This window comes from Salarias fasciatus, chromosome 10 (assembly GCF_902148845.1).
Source record: "Salarias fasciatus chromosome 10, fSalaFa1.1, whole genome shotgun sequence".
In the NCBI taxonomy this organism is placed as follows: Eukaryota; Metazoa; Chordata; class Actinopteri; order Blenniiformes; family Blenniidae; genus Salarias; species Salarias fasciatus.
This window is the reverse complement of record NC_043754.1, coordinates 5,786,573-5,804,902: the sequence shown is the minus strand read 5'-3', so window position 1 is coordinate 5,804,902 and position 18,330 is coordinate 5,786,573. Positions and strand designations below refer to the sequence as shown.

General features: G+C 45.6%; 3 protein-coding genes across 4 annotated transcripts in view; all 3 read right to left on the bottom strand.

Moving 5' to 3' along the window:
• mlxipl (MLX interacting protein like) overlaps nucleotides 1–1,967 on the bottom strand; it is a 15,591-nt gene extending 13,624 nt beyond the window's left edge. The window contains exon 1 of the mRNA XM_030100994.1: nucleotides 1,622–1,967. Coding sequence (XP_029956854.1) covers nucleotides 1,622–1,935 — 314 coding nt within the window. The 5' untranslated portion in view covers nucleotides 1,936–1,967. The remainder of the gene's footprint in view (nucleotides 1–1,621) is intronic.
• dhx33 (DEAH (Asp-Glu-Ala-His) box polypeptide 33) lies at nucleotides 1,758–18,330 on the bottom strand. Of its 2 annotated transcripts, XR_003932274.1 has the most exons (13): nucleotides 17,964–18,330; nucleotides 17,095–17,255; nucleotides 16,788–17,015; nucleotides 16,530–16,700; nucleotides 16,270–16,455; nucleotides 16,082–16,193; nucleotides 15,615–15,774; nucleotides 15,373–15,461; nucleotides 15,174–15,301; nucleotides 14,877–15,080; nucleotides 14,703–14,789; nucleotides 13,799–14,421; nucleotides 1,758–1,768 (listed from the first exon to the last, which is right to left on the bottom strand). XR_003932274.1 is itself a non-coding variant. In XM_030100995.1 (12 exons), the coding sequence occupies exons 1-12, from the start codon at nucleotides 18,172–18,174 to the stop codon at nucleotides 14,113–14,115; spliced, it is 2,046 nt and encodes a 681-aa protein (XP_029956855.1). In that variant the 5' UTR covers nucleotides 18,175–18,330; the 3' UTR covers nucleotides 12,252–14,112. The 2 variants fall into 2 exon arrangements, 1 of the variants encoding a protein (XP_029956855.1); XM_030100995.1 differs by lacking the exon at nucleotides 1,758–1,768 and having other exon boundaries at nucleotides 12,252–14,421.
• Nucleotides 7,881–10,321, bottom strand: c1qbp (complement component 1, q subcomponent binding protein). The gene is made up of 6 exons (XM_030101004.1): nucleotides 9,946–10,321; nucleotides 9,102–9,252; nucleotides 8,934–9,024; nucleotides 8,743–8,838; nucleotides 8,540–8,665; nucleotides 7,881–8,461 (listed from the first exon to the last, which is right to left on the bottom strand). The coding sequence occupies exons 1-6, from the start codon at nucleotides 10,196–10,198 to the stop codon at nucleotides 8,312–8,314; spliced, it is 867 nt and encodes a 288-aa protein (XP_029956864.1). The 5' UTR covers nucleotides 10,199–10,321; the 3' UTR covers nucleotides 7,881–8,311.

Sequence of the window (18,330 nt, the reverse complement as noted above, 5' to 3'; positions counted from 1 at the left end):
AGCATTCTCACGTCGCTTTTAATGGACTGAACCAGCCTCGCTCTCAAACAGCAGCGGCAGCACATTACTGACAGCAAGAAAAAAAAAAAAAAAAAACTGATGCTAATTAATATCAGTCTGGTTAATACAGTGCGAGAGTGGCAGGCTGCACATAATACATCACGTATAAAGCACTTAGAAGAGCAAAAACCAAGAGTTTGCTTTGTGGAAATGTGCGTGTTGTGATTACAAAAGACAGCAAGTGACAGAAAAACAGCCCTCTCTGGATCAGAGGTCACTCATTATAACACACTCCTACTTTATCTGCAAAAAGAAAAAAAATTAAAGGAAGAAAAACAAAGCAGGAAGTCAAATAAATGAATCTTCCCATGTCTTCTATCTGCACGTGAAATCTGACACGAAGCAGCGGGCTGCGTTCAAAAACAAGCAGGGAAGTGTGTGTGTGTGTGTGTGTGTGTGTGTGTGTGCGTGCGTGTGTGTCTGCATCTTCGGAGGGCCTTCGCTCCTTCCCCTCCGCTGCGTTACACTGTAATCTTTCCTGTCCTGCCAACTGGAATCAAAGTCCAGCTCCAGGCCGAGCTTTTCCGAGCTGTTGTGCAAGAGGAGGGAAAACACATGTGTACACACACACACACACACACACACACACACACATACACACAGTCACACAGGGACAAGCTCAACTCTCACACTCAGGCAACGCAGCGGGACCATCAGGAAGAAAACACACATGCACTTATCACACATTTACACACACAAGCATGTGTTCAGCTTCTGCAGAGAAATGAAAAAGACATTCACACATAATTCCACTTGTTGCCACTAGCAGACAAGCACTGAAGCCAAACGTGCATGAAACAGACATAACAGAAAAAAGAATAAGTTGCTGTACCATTGTATGACACTATTTTCAAATCTACTTCTTCTTCAAAAAAAGTTCATGTCTTTAGGAAGCTGGCATAATGTACTCCAGTTGACAATCAGAGAGTTAGATGATTGTCGTTTAAAATATCCAGAAACATCTAGAAAGTTCTCATATATAAATATTCTGTCATAACTGTATTTTTTAAATGGTTTTGAGGGGATTTATGGTTAACCGTGCACACTGTAAAAGAAATGTACAGCAGTTTTAGCACTGTAGCATTTATTTGAATTAAAATTCACCATGCAAACCAGTCTGCTACAAAATAAATGCAAGTACAGCTGCATTATGTGTAGATCTCTACTTCAAATAAAGCTTTTTTTTTTTGCTTTTTTGAGGTCACTCCACCAGAGCAGCATGTGGCTCACATGTGGCGTCTTCTTCTTCTTTTTTTTTTTTTTTTTTTTTTTGGACTGGTCCAGATGAACAAGAATTTTAAAATATCATTTAAATGTGCATTAAAGAGCACCTTAATTTGAATTGTGAGGCTGGCAGCTTTTTTCAGGACGTGCACTTTGCTTGCAGTCAGGTTTGCTCGCGTTGAAAGATTATTTAAAAATAGAAGAGTGATGCAGAGCAGAAGTAGTATCTGATAACACAATGTGATGCGTGCAATGTTCAGACTTGATTCTTTTTTTTTTATTTTTTTCTGGAGGATAAATGGCTGTCGAGCAGGTGGAAGGTGCAGGCGGGACTCACCTGTAGGCCAGCGACATGCACTCGAAGAGCCGGGTGAGCGTGGGGTCGATGCTGAGGCTGCCGGAGCTCAGCGGCCCGTACCGGTACGTCTGGCACCACCTCCGGTTCACCGTGTCGAAGTCGTAGGTCCGAGACCCGCCGCTCTTCCTCCGGCGCGCCGCCGAGTCGCTGTGAGGCGACGACACCATGAAGTGTCCGCTGTGGATGACCTGCGAGCCGGACACGGGCCCGGCCGGAGCCCCGCCGCCCGGCGCGCGGACCGGGTCCGCCTCGAAGTCCGACTCGGAGGAGTCGTGCAGCTCTTTGGCCGCCATGGTGAAGCGCGCAGCCGGTGAACTTTTCTCCTGTCTGCCTGTCAGCTGTCCCGCCGCCAGCCGCGCTCCGCCGGACCGCCGCGCCGTCTCTGGTGCCGTTGCGTAATTGCGCGCAGAGCAGAGCCGCCGGTGGTGGTAAAGTCCTGGGTGGTAATTATTAATGGAGCAGCGCGAGGATAGCCGCTGTCACAGATCTGGCCGGATTCTTCATCACGGTCATTATAAAGTTAAACATTGACGAGTCAGAACTTCAAGTCAAACTTAGGATGAACTTTTCCCCACTTTCCTTTTATTTCGGATTTTTTAAAATGGAAACAAGAAAATAAATTAAAACTTGTATATATTTCTTCAAAATATATTTTCTTAGACCTGAATGTAATTGCAATGCATTTAAAGACAAAATTTTAGTCTTTACAAAGTCATAAAAGAGGCAGTATTGTAACAGGTTACAGACTGTAGATTTAGGATTAGGATTCACATTTGTTGTTATCAAAGATGTACAATCTACAAGTGCAATGCACAGATTTACATATGTGGGCAAAAACAGATCATTTACACATATTATGTAGAAAAATATGAATATACAATAAATGTGCACATATGGTCGAAGTTCTTGTAGATGACAGACGGAGAATCTTTCCTGTCCTGAAGGAAAAGAGGCAATGATGAGCCAAGAAATGTATGATGGGATATGTGAGCTCTTTTGTTTTGGTGGCATTGAGGAGCAGGCGATTATCCTCACACCAAGCAGCCAGACACTGTTCCTCCTCCCGGTAGGCCGATCAGCTTAGTTTGTCTCATCTGGAAACTTTATGACGGCGTTGGATCCGAGCACAGGCCTGCAGTCCTGGGTGCAGAGGAGGGAGCTCAGAACTCAGCCCTGTGGGACACCTGTGCTGGGAGTGTTTGGTGTATCTGGATCTTAACTTTCTATTACACATAATCAAATACTTAGTTGAATTAATTAATTAATTAATAGTTTATTTCTCATCGTTTTTGCAGCTGCACAAGAAAATATTAGTAGACAAGATTTCTTCAATATTTCAATGATCTTTATATATATTGTTGAAATTATGGATCATGTATTACAGATGCAAACAGATGTTTTACAAGCTGTTTTTGAAAAGGGATTCCAAAACTTGTTCAATACAAAATAAAAATGATTATTGGAAAACAAATTATCATTTGCATCAGTGTTTGTGTTCTTCTAGTAATGCAACACTTAAATGTTCAGAGGTGTCCTGAGTAGGAAGGTTCATTTTATTAAAGGTGAGAGTGCAAATACTTTGGCTCATCTCTTTGAATTAGCACTGCAACCAAACAGCTTTTAACATGCTTAGTGATTAAACATTTGATAGTTTTTGAGATCAATCTGCTCACAGCATGTTCTGAATAAGTGTTACCCAGAGGTCAAAGTTCAACTGTGCATTAGTTTCCGATTTTATGGAGTCATATATGTTGTTTTAAAAGAGACGGAAGAAAAGAGATAAGCATTCTGCTGCAAAACAAGTGAAGGCTTTAAACATTGGCAGGTTGACCTGCAGGTTCGTGACGGAGGACGTCGGCGCTGCAGGATGCTCTCACCTCCGACACCAAACAGGATCTGAGGATCTAACTGTTACTGTTACACAGACATTGGATGTAGATTTTTTAAAAAACTTTCAGTTGGTTCAAAATGCAGCCGCCAGATTATTAACTGGAACTAGAAGACGTGAACACATTACTCCCGTTCTAAAATCTCTTCACTGGCTTCCAGTCGAGTTTAGAGTTAGATTTAAAATCCTTCTCCTCACTTACAAAATCCTAAATGGGATGGCTCCAACCTATCTCCAAGATGCTTTAACGCCTTATCAACCAATCAGAGCACTTCGCTCTCAAAATGCAGGGTTACTGGTGACTCCTAGAGTCTCTAAATGGACACTAGGTGGAAGAGCCTTTAGCTATCAGGCACCATTTTTATGGAACCAGCTTCCAAGTGGTGTCAAAGAGGCAGACACAGTCTCCACATTTAAGGTTAGGCTCAAGACGTTTCTCTTCGATGCAGCCTATGATCAGGTCAGCTAGGGATTCTAAACTAAACTAAACTAAACTAAACTAAACTAAACTAAACTAAAACAAACCAAACCAAACTAAAGTAAACCAAACCAAACTAAAGTAAACCAAACTAAACTAAACTAAACTAAAACAAACCAAACCAAACTACAGTAAACCAAACTAAACTAAACTAAACTAAACTAAACTAAACTAAACTAAACTAAACTAAACTAAACTAAACTAAACTAAACTAAACTAAACTAAACTAAACTAAACTAAACTAAACTAAACTAAACTAAACTAAACTAAACCAAACCAAACCAAACCAAACCAAATTACACTAAACAAAATTAAACTAAACTAAATTAAACTAAACTAAACTATACTAACTAAATACTAGTTTAAACAGTTAAGTATCCACAAAGCTGCCCCAGGAGCTAGAATGCTGTGGGAAGTACGGTGCACTGAGCCCTGTCCTCTTCTAATGTCTGAATTGTTATTCCCTTTAGTCCGTTCATTGCTTTTCACCTGTTGTCCCCCCCTTCGAGGGGGAGTCTTCTCCAGTTTCAGTTGCTGACTCCACTATTACGAAGGCCTATGAACAAGCTCCGTCCGGACCGGGAGGACACCCCTGTCGGTCCTGCCCGTGGACTGGCTTCGGTTCTACTGCTGGGATCCGTGGTTCTTGTGCTGGACCGTCCAACGGACTGTCCTCAACATAGTCCTAGGCTTTACTTCTTATTGTCTCATGCTAGCTGTTGCCAAAGCTGTCCGTCCCTGGGAGAGGGATCCCTCCATACTGTGGTTCTCCCCAAGATTTCTTCTTTTCCCACTGGGTTTTTGGAGTTTTTTCTTGCCGGATGTGAGGGTCGAAGGCGGTGGTTGCTTCGTTCTGTCTCGTTACTGTAAATATTGACATATTACCATTATGCTTATTCACTGTTTTTACTTTTACCGACAAATGTAACATCTTGAAGCCCTCTGAGGCAACTGTTGTTGTGATACTGGGCTATACAAAAATAAATTGATTGATTGATTGATTGATTGATATAGATGGACTGAGAAGACAACAGCTTGAAATTTGAGTCACACAGGCCAAAAAAATTGATTTTTTCAGCAACGCGATAAGCTAGTTCTTTGCTGGTGCTCCAACATTTCAGGACACTGATGTAAACGGCTTCCTTATTTCCATTGCTACATAGCCCTATGTAGCAGAAACACTCACCAGCTGTATGAAAATCCAAAATCTGTACGTGTTGTTCACATTATAGTCAATGAAGATCCTCCACCAGGCAATCTGAACACTTTCTCCTCTAATATTATATACTTACCTACTTTTTATAACTGTATTTTGTATCAGGAGTCGTGTCTTTAAGGAAACAGGAGGAATTGATTTGTTTGTCTGGGCCAGGTGTTGTGTTGGAGTGTAAGTAAGTATGTAAGTAAAATGTATTTATATAGCACTTTTCGCAGAACAATCGTCGCAAAGTGCTTCACAGATCAAATCAAAAACAACAAACGCGATAAGAAATCATAAAGACAAGTTACTGCCAAGACAGTGCTGCTCAGAGGGTCGAGAATGCCTTCCTAAACAGAAATGTTTTTAGGTGTTTTTTTGAAGGCATCCACTGAGTCCAGGGAGCGCAGGTCTGGAGGAAGCTCGTTCCAGAGGCGAGGCGCAGTGGATATGAATGAGCGGTCACCCCTAGTTTTAAAACGAGTCCGGGGAACTCTCAGCTAGTTCTGATCGGAGGACCTCAGGCTTCGGGCCGAGCTGTAAGGCTTTATCAGGTCTCTGATATACATGGGGGTCTGGCCATGTAGGGCTCGGAAGGTCGGCACCAGAATTTTGAACTGGACACGTAATGCAATTGGGAGCCAGTGGAGAGATTTTAAACACAGATGTAATGTGGGACCTCCTGTTGGTGCTGGTCAGCAACCTCGCAGCCGAGTTTTGGACATACTGAAGACGGGTCAGCTCTTTCTTGTTAAGGCAAGTGAACAGGCTGTTAGTCCAGCCGCGAGGCTATACAGGTCCTTCTCAAAAAACTAGCGTATTGTGACAAAGTGTATTATTTTCTGAAGGCCATCATTGACACCCTCAAGCAAGACGGTAAGACACAGAAAGACATTTCTGAGCTGTTCCCAGAGTGCGGTATCAAGGCACCTCAGTGGGAAGTCTGTGGGAAGGAAAAAGTGTGGCAGAAAACGCCGCACGACTAGAAGAGGTGACCGGACCCTGAGGAAGACTGTGGAGAAGGGCCGATTCCAGACCTCGGGGGACCTGCGGAAGCAGTGGACTGAGTCTGGAGTAGAAACATCCAGAGCCACCGTGCACAGGCGTGTGCAGGAAATGGGCTGCAGGTGCCGCATTCCCCAGGTAAAGCCACTTTTGAACCAGAAACAGCGGCAGAAGCGCCTGAACTGGGCTACAGAGAAGCAGACTGGACTGTTGCTCAGTGGTCCAAAGCACTATTTTCGGGTGAAAGCAAATTTTGCGTGTCCTTCGGAAATCAAGGTGCCAGAGTCTGGAGGAAGACTGGGGAGAAGGAAATGCCAAAATGCCAGAAGTCCAGTGTCAAGTACCCACAGTCAGTGCTGGTCTGGGAGCCATGTCAGCTGCTGGTGGTGGTCCACTGTGTTTTATCAAGGGCAGGGTCAATGCAGCGAGCTATCAGGAGATTTTGGAGCACTTCATGCTTGCATCTGCTGAAAAGCTTTATGGAGATGAAGATTTCATTTTTCAGCACGACCTGGCACCTGCCAAAACCACTGGTCAATGGTTTACTGACCATGGTATTGCTGTGCTCAATTGGCCCGCCAGCTCTCCTGACCTGAACCCGGAGAGAATCTGTGGGATATTGTGAAGAGGAAGTTGAGTCACCAGACCCCCCACTGTGGATGACCTTAAGGCCGCTATCGAAGCATCCTGGGCCTCCAGAACACCTCAGCAGTGCCACAGGCTGGTTGCCTCCATGCCACGCGGCATTGAATCAGTCATTTCTGCAAAAGGATTCACGACCAAGTATTGAGTGCATAAGTGAACATAATTATTTGAAGGTTGACTTTTTTTGTATTAAAAACACTTTTCTTTTATTGGTCAGATGGAATATGCTAATTTTTTGAGAAAGGGATTTTTGGTTTTTCTTCACTTTTTGGCCAAAATTATCAATATTAAAACAATAAAATGCTTGAACTACTTCAGTTGTGTGTAATGAATCCAACATGAAAGTCTATTGTTTATCGGTACATTACAGAAAATAATGCAATTTGTCACAATAGGCTAATTTTTTGAGAAGGACCTGTAAATGCATGAATGATTATTTCAAGCTCGTCCCTTGATACCATATGTCTGAGCTGAGTGACGGTGAGAGAGGACAGGCTTCGGCCTGCTAGACCAGCATGTCCATTTGTTTGGCTGGTTACAAATAAGCATCTCTTCATTTTCACACCACTGAAATACTGCCATATTGAACATAAAGACAAAAACTTACACATTGCTTCTAAATGGTTTGAGTTTACTTCAGCTCATCAGCAGGCTCCAGACCCGAGAACCAAACAGGAAGGAGCTCCTCCATCCTTTTCAGTTAACTGAGTGGAACGCACCATGTCAGACATCAGAGGGAGAGCGGATTGAGTGCATCAGCGTTAACGCTTTGATCTCCCTGGATTTCTGCTGAAACTGTAAGATGGTGATGAGGTTGTGCTTTTGTCTGTTTTCATCATGAAATACAGCCTGAATTCTTCTAGTAAACTGCAGAGAGCGCCGTGAATGAAAACACCTGGGGGGTAAAAAAAAAAAACAAAAAAAAACCTGCCCACAGACCAGAGACACGGCGCTCGAGCTCTATCGCTGTGTAGATGGGGAAAAAAAAGCAAGTTAAGCCTATTAAAGACAAAAAGTCAGTGTAGATATCAAACTGTTTAATTGACCTTCAATCCTCCGAACACACAGACAGGACAAGCAAACCTGGACTTGAGTTACAGATTAGCCAAAGAAAGACAGAAAGCAGGTCGGCAGTAAGATTGAATGATTTCAAACTGACAAAGAGCTAAGTTTGTGAAGCGTAATTTCTACTTCCTGGTGCCGTCGTCGCCTGCTGCCTCCTCTGTGAGCTTTACATAATACATTTATTCCATCTGGTTAAGTTACAGAAATATAAACTTACATTTGAACAGAACACGGAGGAGTGACGAGGCAGCCGTCACACACGCTGAAGCTCGTCATCGTCCATGTCTTTGGGGCGTGGATTTCGATCGAAAAGTGCTTTCGTCTGACCGCCACGCAGTTTCTCCCCCAAGCCTCCCGCCGGTGAAGAGAAGCCACAATGATCTGCCGACATTAATGACATTTGACGAAGCCCTGGAGGTCTTCCAGGAAGCGGATGTACTCCTGATGCTCGATGGCCGTGCTCAGCTCCATCAGCTCGTCGGCGAAGGTGTTGTCCACGCCGCGGTCGGCCAGGAAGTCCATGAGGTGGTCGTACAGCGCCTGAGAGAGCAACGCCACAACTCAGTCATCGTGAAACCCCTGACAGTTGTCAGGAAGGGGGGGATTTCCTCCTCTTACCCAGTCCAGAGAGTCTGTGTTGAGTGTGTAGCTGGTCTCCTTCCAGTCTGCGTCTCCCTCCGGCTGGAAGCTGACCTCTCGGATGGCAAAGATGTCGCTCTCCTCTTCTCCCTCACCGTGGCTGACCTGCAGACGGAGGATTCCTTTTCTAATCAACTGAAACCTTTACGTATGAGAGGATGAGTCGGCCGGACATTATTTACCTCATCTTCAGGGAAATGGCAGTCAAACACCAGCGAATGCTTTGCAGCCTGTTTTGTTACTTCCACCACAAAGTTTGGTGTCGAAATCATTTCTGGCTGGAAAGAGAGAGAGAAAAAAAAAATCAAATTTCATCTACATGAAATTAGAAAACATTTGAAGAAACACATAACCTCTGTAGGAGGACGCTCACCTCATCCTCTGCTGGTTTCTGCTGTCCCTGCTCTGCCTCTTCCTCAAAGTTAGGAGGAATACTGTTGTTAACGTTGAATGTGACTGAGATCCTGTGAAGAAAGGAAACCTGATGAGCTCCCACTCTGCACCGCGCCGTCTGCTATCAGCTAACATCCATCAGACTCACTTCTCTCCGGACACGCTCCTCGTGAGCTTCGCCTCCGTGCCGTTCATCTCCAGCTCCCATCCTCCCGACATCTTGGGAAGGGTTTTGCTTTTCTGGATCTTTCTCTCTTCTTTGATTTCATCAGTCAGAAAATCCCCAAACGCTTTGTCACCTGGTTTCAGGACGAGACAGAAGTTTGAAGTCAGCGCCACACCATCATTCCAGTTTATAACTCCACAGGCTGGAGCGGACACTCTGCTTGTCCAGTTTTGGTCGAGACGGTATACAAGATAGATGCTTTACTTGATATACCCCAACTATTCAGTGTGTATTAAAACAGGATCACATCCTTACATCCATCAGCTTATTCTCCGATAATTAAAGTGTTGATACACACATCAGCAGAAAACGTGAATCTACTCAACTTCTTCAGAGTGCATTTGAATGGAAACTTATGAATTACATCTTATAGAGAGAGTCTTTAGAATTTATCCTGAGATTCTTTATATTTTCCCTTTAAAAAAAGGAATGCCATTCGCAGAGTCTGACATCATGAGAAAAGAAAATTCAGAGTAAAGCTGACTACAACCACACAGTAAAGCGAGTTATTTAATCTGATAAATGAATCACCACTGAAACTTTCCCATCTAGTAGAAGCCCCCTCAGCATATCAAGGTGAATGATCTTTCTTTACTGTCAGATGATGCTAAACACTCAGAGGAGGCAAAACCCTCATGTTTACGTCTTTACGAAGTGAAATGATCATGTTTATCAGAGACAAGACACTTCAGAGAACTTCATTAAACTGGACGATGGTGTTAGCCATCAGGCTAGCTAGTGTCAACCACCATAATCTCACTCTTACCTTCTGTGTGCAGTCCTCCACATCCGCACGACACCGCCGGACTCAGCACTTTGGAGCTGAACAGTTTGGGTCTGAATCCGGACGAGGCTCCGCTGTTGCTCAGCATCCACAGAGAGCGGGTGAAGGGCCGCGTCGTGGCCGAACCGGGGGCGCACAGAGCCGGGCAGCTGAGCGGCAGCGCCCGCGCTGTGCTCGCGGAAGCCGGGCAGAGGCGGACAGCGGCTCCCACCGCGCGGACCACGGACTTCAGCATGGCTGTGAGGGGAAAGAGAGGCTTTAGCTGAGCGGAGGAGTTAGTTTACCGGCAGAGGAGTCAGCGAGAGCCCGCTGGAGTGGCTGCAGCAGCACGTGTGGAAGGACACATTGACCTCCTTCACTATGACCTCTGAACCGGAAGTACTAACTCACAGCGAATATTAACGTTTTTCCTGTTTTTTAGATATAATTTTTCAATTCATATACCCAAGGTATTTATGTATAACTGGAAACGTATTAAATTATATAGAGTAAAAAAAATATATTATTATAATATGCGTAATATGCATAGTGTATTGGGTTTTCTTCTCCCTCAGCACAGACTGGAAGGGTTCCCATTTCTTTTACATCATCCAAATACTTCTATCAATAAAGGAGATTAAATCCTATTACTTTTGGTCAAAACCCCAGAAAATAAACTACATTTACAAAGTCTTCAGTGTGTATAAGGAAAAAAGTCAAAAATACTGTTTGGGGAAATAGAGGATATGTATATGAATACAAAGTATGATATCCATTCATCCATCTATCTTTTGTTCCGCCTTATGTGCACTGGACCTAATCCCAGTTTACTATGACACTCTGGACAGGTCTCCAGTCTATCACAGGACAAACGTACAGAGAGTCAGACAACAGCACGCTCTCAGTTTAGCACCTAAGCTCAATTTAGGGTCACCAGTTAACCTCACATAGCCTATATGTTCTTTAACTGCGAGAGGAAACCAGAGTACTCAGAGGAAACCTATGCACAAGGAGAACATGCAAGCTCCACACAGAAAAGCCCAGCTGGTATTAGAACCATAAAACCAAACAAACAACAACAACAACAACAAAAACCATTTTTTACAGCTCTATGGCGATGCAACTGTTCCAATATTTTTTTTTAATTTAACCTTCATTTAGCCAAGAAAGTCCTATTGAGATTAAAAATCTCTTTTTCAAGGGAGTCCTGGGGAATACAGAGTTACAAATTACAATACACAGTATCATAAATTGCAATACACAGTATAATAAATTACAATTGTGCTACCTCTGTGTAAAAATAAAATGAAATGACAATTAGTCATAATTCTACTATGGGTAGTAATTTTGGGGAATTCAGACAAAATCATTGAAATCTACTCTCAACATAATTTTATCATTAGATGTTGAAAATTCCTTTTATTCTATGCAAGAAACAAAACAAATATGTGTCAGTTTGAAAAAAGAAAACTGGGTCAAATGTTCAAGATGATGAAATGTTGCAGGCTGTCGTGAGACAAGTTAGTTTTACCCAACTGATGATGTGTTGCTGCAATAGTGTTTACTCTTGTTAAAATGGTCTTCCGACTTCTACTCTCACACTGGACGCAACACAAGAAAAAGATATCTTCCTTTATTGTACTTAGCAGGAGCTAAAGAAGCAACCTCTGTCTGAAATCATCACATTTCTTTCGAAATTTGGCACAAGGACATCAAGTCCACATATTTGCAGCTCGCAAGCCAGTTTCTCATGCAACGGTCAGACGGCTGTCATTTTCAGTAGATTTCACCAAGGAATTAATTGAAATGTCTTTGGTAATGAGTTTTTATGAAATAGTAAATCTACGGTTAGATGCATATTGATTAAAATGATAACTATGTTAGAAGTAATCGTCATAAAATTAACTTTAATCTCTCTCATAAATGTCATAATTTGGCTCTCTGAGAGGAAGCACAGAATGTTTGCTGCCCTCAACAAGATCAAGGTTGCTCCTCTCTGTTCTAAATGATCTGTTACACCATCAGATTACGGATTGTTTATAAAAGATCTGGAAATGGGTCAAGCTTGCATCACATCAGTCGAAAGAAAAACACGCAAAGAAGTCAATCAGTTGCATCATTTAGACATGACACCCTGCTGCCACTGGATGGCGCCACTCCCTACTAGTTTCAAATGTTTTAACCATAAAACCTGAAAATCTGGACAGTTGTCCTATATATCAACATGAAGTCTGCAATTTTCTGTCAAAATGAAGAGGAAAAACCTCAAACTTACCTTTGAATATTTACTCATCAGACAGATTCTGGAGCAGAGTATTTATTAGAAATTATAACAATTGGGATTATGCAAGACTATAACAAAACATAGTTTTATACATACTCCAAATATCTTTTCAACGCGTGCAGTTGATCTTATAAACTACATGCAGGCATGTAAAGTACATGCAGATTTTAAATGGTGCACTTGTTTCTATAAACCACTCAAAGTACAGCGTCGTCTGAACTCCGCCTCGGGTGCATTTGGTGTTCGATTGCAGAGATAGAAACGGTCATTTTTCATACATTACATATTATACAATCCTGAGTCCAGTGTAGAAAAAAAAAAAAAAAAAAACCAGGAGGGGGTGTGGGTTCATTCTCTTCCTCAACATGACGTGATTTACATTCTACAAAAAAGTTGGAGGACCTGAGTGATCCATCACTGACTAGAATCTCCATGCATTGCATAAAATTGCAGTCAGCATGTGTGTGGTGTGTGTGTGTGTGTGTGTGTGTGAGAACCTGGAGAAAGAGGCATGCTGCTCGTCCCGACGTGCATGTGATGGTGCTATCCTACCGTGTCAGAGAGAGAGAGCATGCACACGAGGCTGATGAGGTGAAAGTGTGTCACTGGAACACGCCGGCAAAGCGTCACAATAGAAATCAAAACAGGTTTCCTTCATAACCAAAACACACGGAGCGTCCAGGGAGCTCAGTGGAGGACCAGCGCGTGGGGAAAGAGAAGAAAGCTCGCGGTTTGGCGTGTTTCCTGCGAGATAAATACACTGTGGCAGTGCAGCGCGTGCCCAAGTTTCTGGCAACTTAATCCCCAAAGAAAACTGGGCGACCCACTCTGAGGTTCCACTTCGGAAAACTTCCCAAAGCAGCTTTTTTCTAAAGCATGCACTGAATTCTCATCTAAATTAGGTTAAATTTATACAAATGCAAAACATCAGGACCTCCAAAGCACTGTTCATGTCATATAATCCTCTGATTGTTCCATTTCTGACCCAGATCCAACACGCTCAGCAAAAGGTGGTAACATTTCACCACGTAATGGATTACAGCAGCCTGCAAACTATGTAGAAAGCCAAAGCAATGCTGGGTTTCGGTTAAAGGGGTCGATTTATGGAACAATCTGGGAATAAAATCAAAAGAAAGAAATTCAGACATTCAAAATTTAAACCAACATGTTGGAGAAATATAAAGAAAGAAGTACCAGCAGTACAGTGTGTATGAATAATACTCATATCAGTGGCTGCGCAGGCCTCTCACACACCACTGTCACCAGGTTTGACTAAATTAACCACAAAAAAAAAGATAAAAATCAAATGTGAAGGTAAATAAAGCATCTCCAACTCGAGTCTCTGCAGAAAATAAAACCACAATGTAAACCTCGTAATTAAACTCGAAAAATAAAAGTTATATTATCTCTTTTTAGGTGGAATTAATTAAAAATTTACTTTTTATTCAACTGATTTGCAGTTTTCTGCTTTAAATTTGACTAAACGTCTAATATTTTTCCCCACGCGGTCAAAAAACTTCGAGGTAAATGTAACTTTCCTTCACACTGGTCCTGTCATCCTTTCACCTGGACTGAACTCCAACTGCTTTTCTGAAATGAATCTTTCTCTCTGATAAAGAAATATTTATTGCAAACAAATTCTGCAGAGTTAGTCAGACCGAGACTACAGAGTGAGTCAAGAATCCGGAGAGCGGCGGCGAGTTTCACGGAGTCCCGTCGACGTCGAATGCATGCAAATCCTTGGAAAAGCTGAAGCGAAACCCCGGTGGCGAGATGTGATGCTGTCCAGCTCCTAAAACGGCGAACCGGAGGAAGCGGCGAGTCGACGGAGAGGTAGAGTGAATCCAGAGGAATCCAGAATACTGAGGAGTTCGCCGATCGGGGGGCTAGCTCTTGCTCAGATGCAGCTTGCGCCCGAAGTACTCGGGCGCGGCGTCCAGCAGCCAGTCGGCGTCCACCAGGCACAGGTCCCTCATGTAGCAGCGCGACGTGTGCAGCAGCTCGTTGAACACCACGTACGCCGGCTTGGCCTGGAACAGGACGGACGACGGGTGGATGCTCACCGGCTGGTGCGTGTCCAGCGCCAGGTAGCTGCCGTCCGGCTGCAGCTCGGCGGCGTTGGTGAACGTGCCGTGGGCCAGGCAGCGCCGCACGTTGCCCGTCTCGGCGCCGCACGACTCCAGCTTCAGGTTCATCTGCAAACGGGACGGGCGTGACGTTGTTACCTTACTTTAGTTGTTGTTGTTTACCTTAAAACTGAGCGGAAGCTCAGTTTTAAGGTAAACAACAACAACTAAAGTCTAGCAAATTATGCCTGACATGGAAATCAACTTTTATTCCCTTTTAGGTAAGTAGATGTTACCTTCACGCCTCATTCATCTGGTTTCATTACAAACAGCACCCACTAGTGGCCTTCCATGCTCACTACATCATAATTATGTGTGTGAAATGTTGATGGAAATGCGCTGGGGTTCACCTTAAGGCAGATTTCCCGGAGTTGAGCCTGGACCTCCTTCACCAGCCCCATGTTCCTGCTGTTGACAAAGTTCTCCCGACACCACTCCTGTGACGGCAGAGAGCTGAGCATCAGGAGGAGGAGGAGGAGGAAGAGGAGGAGGACGACGACAAGTCTGTTCTCTGCCTTTCCTACCTTATTCCCGCTGACTTTCTTGAACGCCCGGTAGATGTTGAGCAGCGTCATGTGGTCGCCCTCGCTGGACGTGAACTTCCTGCGCGCGGCCAGCACCTCGTCGCGCCGGGCCGGGGGGTTGTACAGCACCGTGTCCACGGACAGCAGCGACACGATGCTCAGGATCTCCTCGGAGCAGGAGAAGTCCGGCGACAGCAGGATGGTCTGTGGGGAGGGGAGTCTGAGTGTGAGTCATGAGGCTGTCGCTTCGCCTTTCGCCGAATCTACGAAGATGGGAGTGGAACTAGCACGCTCTACCTTGGCGTATCGGGGCTCCAGAGGGAAACTGGCCATCTTCTTCCCCAGAGGCGTGAGGCAGACCTGGCCGTCCTTCCTCTCCACGGCTCCCAGCAGCTCCAGGTGCTCCACGGCGGAGCGGACGGCCTCTGAGATCAGACGCCAGGTGTGAGCGCTGCGAACCGAATGAAGCGCGACGCGCTCCGCGGACCCGTCTTACCCGGAGAAGGTTTGGACATGAAGTCGAAGTTCGTCACGTCGGGGATCCCCAGAGCCATCAGCTGCAGAATCACGCCCGACAGATTACACCTGAAAACACACACCGGGAGGTTCCTCCAGATTCAACTCAACACGAGCCGCACTGCAGAGCATTCAATCACACTGACCTGAATATCTCAACACGCAGCACACACTCCTCCCCACACACACACTGCACAGAGCCAGGCTGGGCTGGGAGTCTACCTCTGGATCTCGGGCACCGTCATGGGGACCAGGTTGTCGAACTCCTGCTCGGTGTAGAGACGGTAGCAGGAGCCCGAGTCCTCCCTGCCGGCTCGGCCCGCCCGCTGCCACGCCTGCGCTTTGGAGACCCGCTGCACGGCCAGCACCTCCAGACCGCTGTCTGAGAAACACCCCCAACACACAAAGAGCGTCTTTTAAAAACATGAAGTGAAATTGCGAAAAGCGAAAAGCTTTCAATTAGAAAATAAGAAATTAATATCAGTCAAGATGGAGCTTTTTGCTGTTAATTATCTTTTAACATATGTATCAATTCGTATTTTGTATTTGTTGTATTTGACATCCTCTCTATAGCTTTAACCAGATGTAATAAACATGAACTTTTCTTAGTAGAAACAGTATAGTTGTGGCAAAGTCAAAAGCTTTAACATCTTATTTCGTGTAAACGAGTAAAGACTGAATAATCTGACCGGGATTGAAGCGTTTGGCTTTGACCATCCCCGTGTCGATGACGTATTTGATCCCAGAGATTGTGACTGACGTTTCTGCGATGTTGGTGGAGAGGATGACCTTCCTGCAGCCCTGGACGGGACAGACGTTCATTGGTTACCAAACACACAGACTATTTTTGTGCGTGAGCGTGTGTGTGCGCGTGTACCTTGGGAGCGGGCTGGAAGACCCTGAGCTGCTGCGCGGGCGGCAGCGAGGCGTACAGAGGGATGACCACCATGGGGCCGCAGCCGTCGGGCAGATGCTTGGCGATGTCCCGGCACGTCCTCGCCAGCGCCTCGATCTCCTCCTGACCCGTCATGAAGACCAAGACGTCGTGGGACGGAGGGGCCTCCTGCGGGCGAGCGAGAGCAGGTGAGGGAGGAGCGTGCACGCGGGCCGTGCACGCGGACCGTCCGAAGCGAGTACCTGATGGATCTGGAAGATGGAGACCAGCGCCGCCTGCAGGTAGTCCGACTGCGCCTGCTTGGTGTAGTAGATCTGGATGGGGTGCTGCCGGCCCTCCAGGTACAGGACCGGGGACTTGTTGAAGTATTCGGAGAACAGATCCACGTCCATCGTGGCCGACATGACGATCACCTGTTGGCAGCGATGACAGCTGTGTCTGAAGCTGTGAAGTCGACCAGCGTCGGCGCCGACGAGGGTCCCTGACGGCGGTCCTCCTACCTTCAGGGGAACCTTGTTCAGCTCCCGGCGCCGGCGCTGGGCCGTCTTCACCACGCCGAACAGCACGTCGGTGTGCACGGTGCGCTCGTGCGCCTCGTCCAGGACCACCACGGTGTAGCGCAGCAGCAGGGGGTCTCCGATGGCCTCCCGCAGCAGCATGCCGTCCGTCATGAACTTCAGCTTGGTCTCGGCGGAGGTGACGTCCTCGAAGCGCACCGTGTAGCCCACCTTCAAAGAGTTCATTACAAACATGAGGAAATGGGAGGAATGAAACGCAGCTGAGGTTGCCAACACGTGTTTTCGTTACCAGCTTGCCCAGTTGCGTCCTCTTCTCCTCCGCCACCCTTCCAGCCAATGAGATGGCGGCGACTCGCCGGGGCTGGGTGATGGCGATGACGCCCTGCCGTCCGATGCCAGCCTCATACAGGTACTGAGGGATCTGAGTGGTCTTCCCAGAGCCGGTCTCCCCTGAAGGACGACAGAGAAGCAGCAACACTTATTATTGAAATCTGCACATCAGAATACATGGAGGATTCAACGGACGTGTTTCATTTTGATATTCTACAATACGGTGATGCTGTATAAGGTCCGGGGAGCAACACTGACTGGAATTTCTTCCCATAACTTGTGTCTGATTTATTTATTTGGGATCTGAGTGTTTTAGGAAGAGGAGCAGACATTTGATGGGACATGAAGTGGCAGATCAGTGATGCAGCAGTGAAAGCGAGCTACATCTTCCTTTTCCATTAAAGCCATAAATTTGCTGAAGGCTGCAAGTGTTTCACTGTACCACTCTAAAATATTTATTTGGTTCATATTTTGTTAAAAAAAATTAAATGTAGATTTTTACATAATGTATTCATATCTTATTGAGCAAAAACAGAGGAAAAACTTTTCGATTCATCCAAAAACGTGTATTTACAGGTTATCTCAAGCTGTTTCTTTACGGATCCCGGTTCCTCAGCATAGAACTATGTTGTATATGTGTTTTAAACTATTGTGACCCAGTTCTCATCAACTCACAAGGATCAAAACAAGAAAAATCTCCTACAGAGGGAACAAAGTTCTCCGAAACCATAAGTTCAACCTGATCCGTGGAGAGTTAATAACCATAAGTTGGACCAGATCTGTTCAGATGTAAAGTTTCCCAGCGGGCAGCGGCTGAACGCGGCTCACCGATCAGGATGGCTCCGTGCAGCTGCCTCAGCTGGGTCAGCAGCTGGGCTTTGGCCTGGTAGATGGGCAGCTGCTTCCTCTGGACTTCTATCGGAGTGGCTACATTCCCCTTTCTGGGCAGCAGCATCCCAGGTCTGGTCTTATCGAGGCGGAAGAAAACGGAGCCCGGCTTGAACTTTTTCGCCGGAGGAGGGTCGGGGTCGTGGGGCATGGTCCGGGAACAGGTGTCGGGGGGAAGGGGAGACCTCTGCGGCTTCCTCCTGAGGAGCTCCGGCGTCAGAGAGGAAGACGGAAAAGTTTTTTCATGCTCGCTGTCAGAAGAGAGAGAGGGAGCGCGCGACAGATTCACTGCGGATGTTTTGCTGCC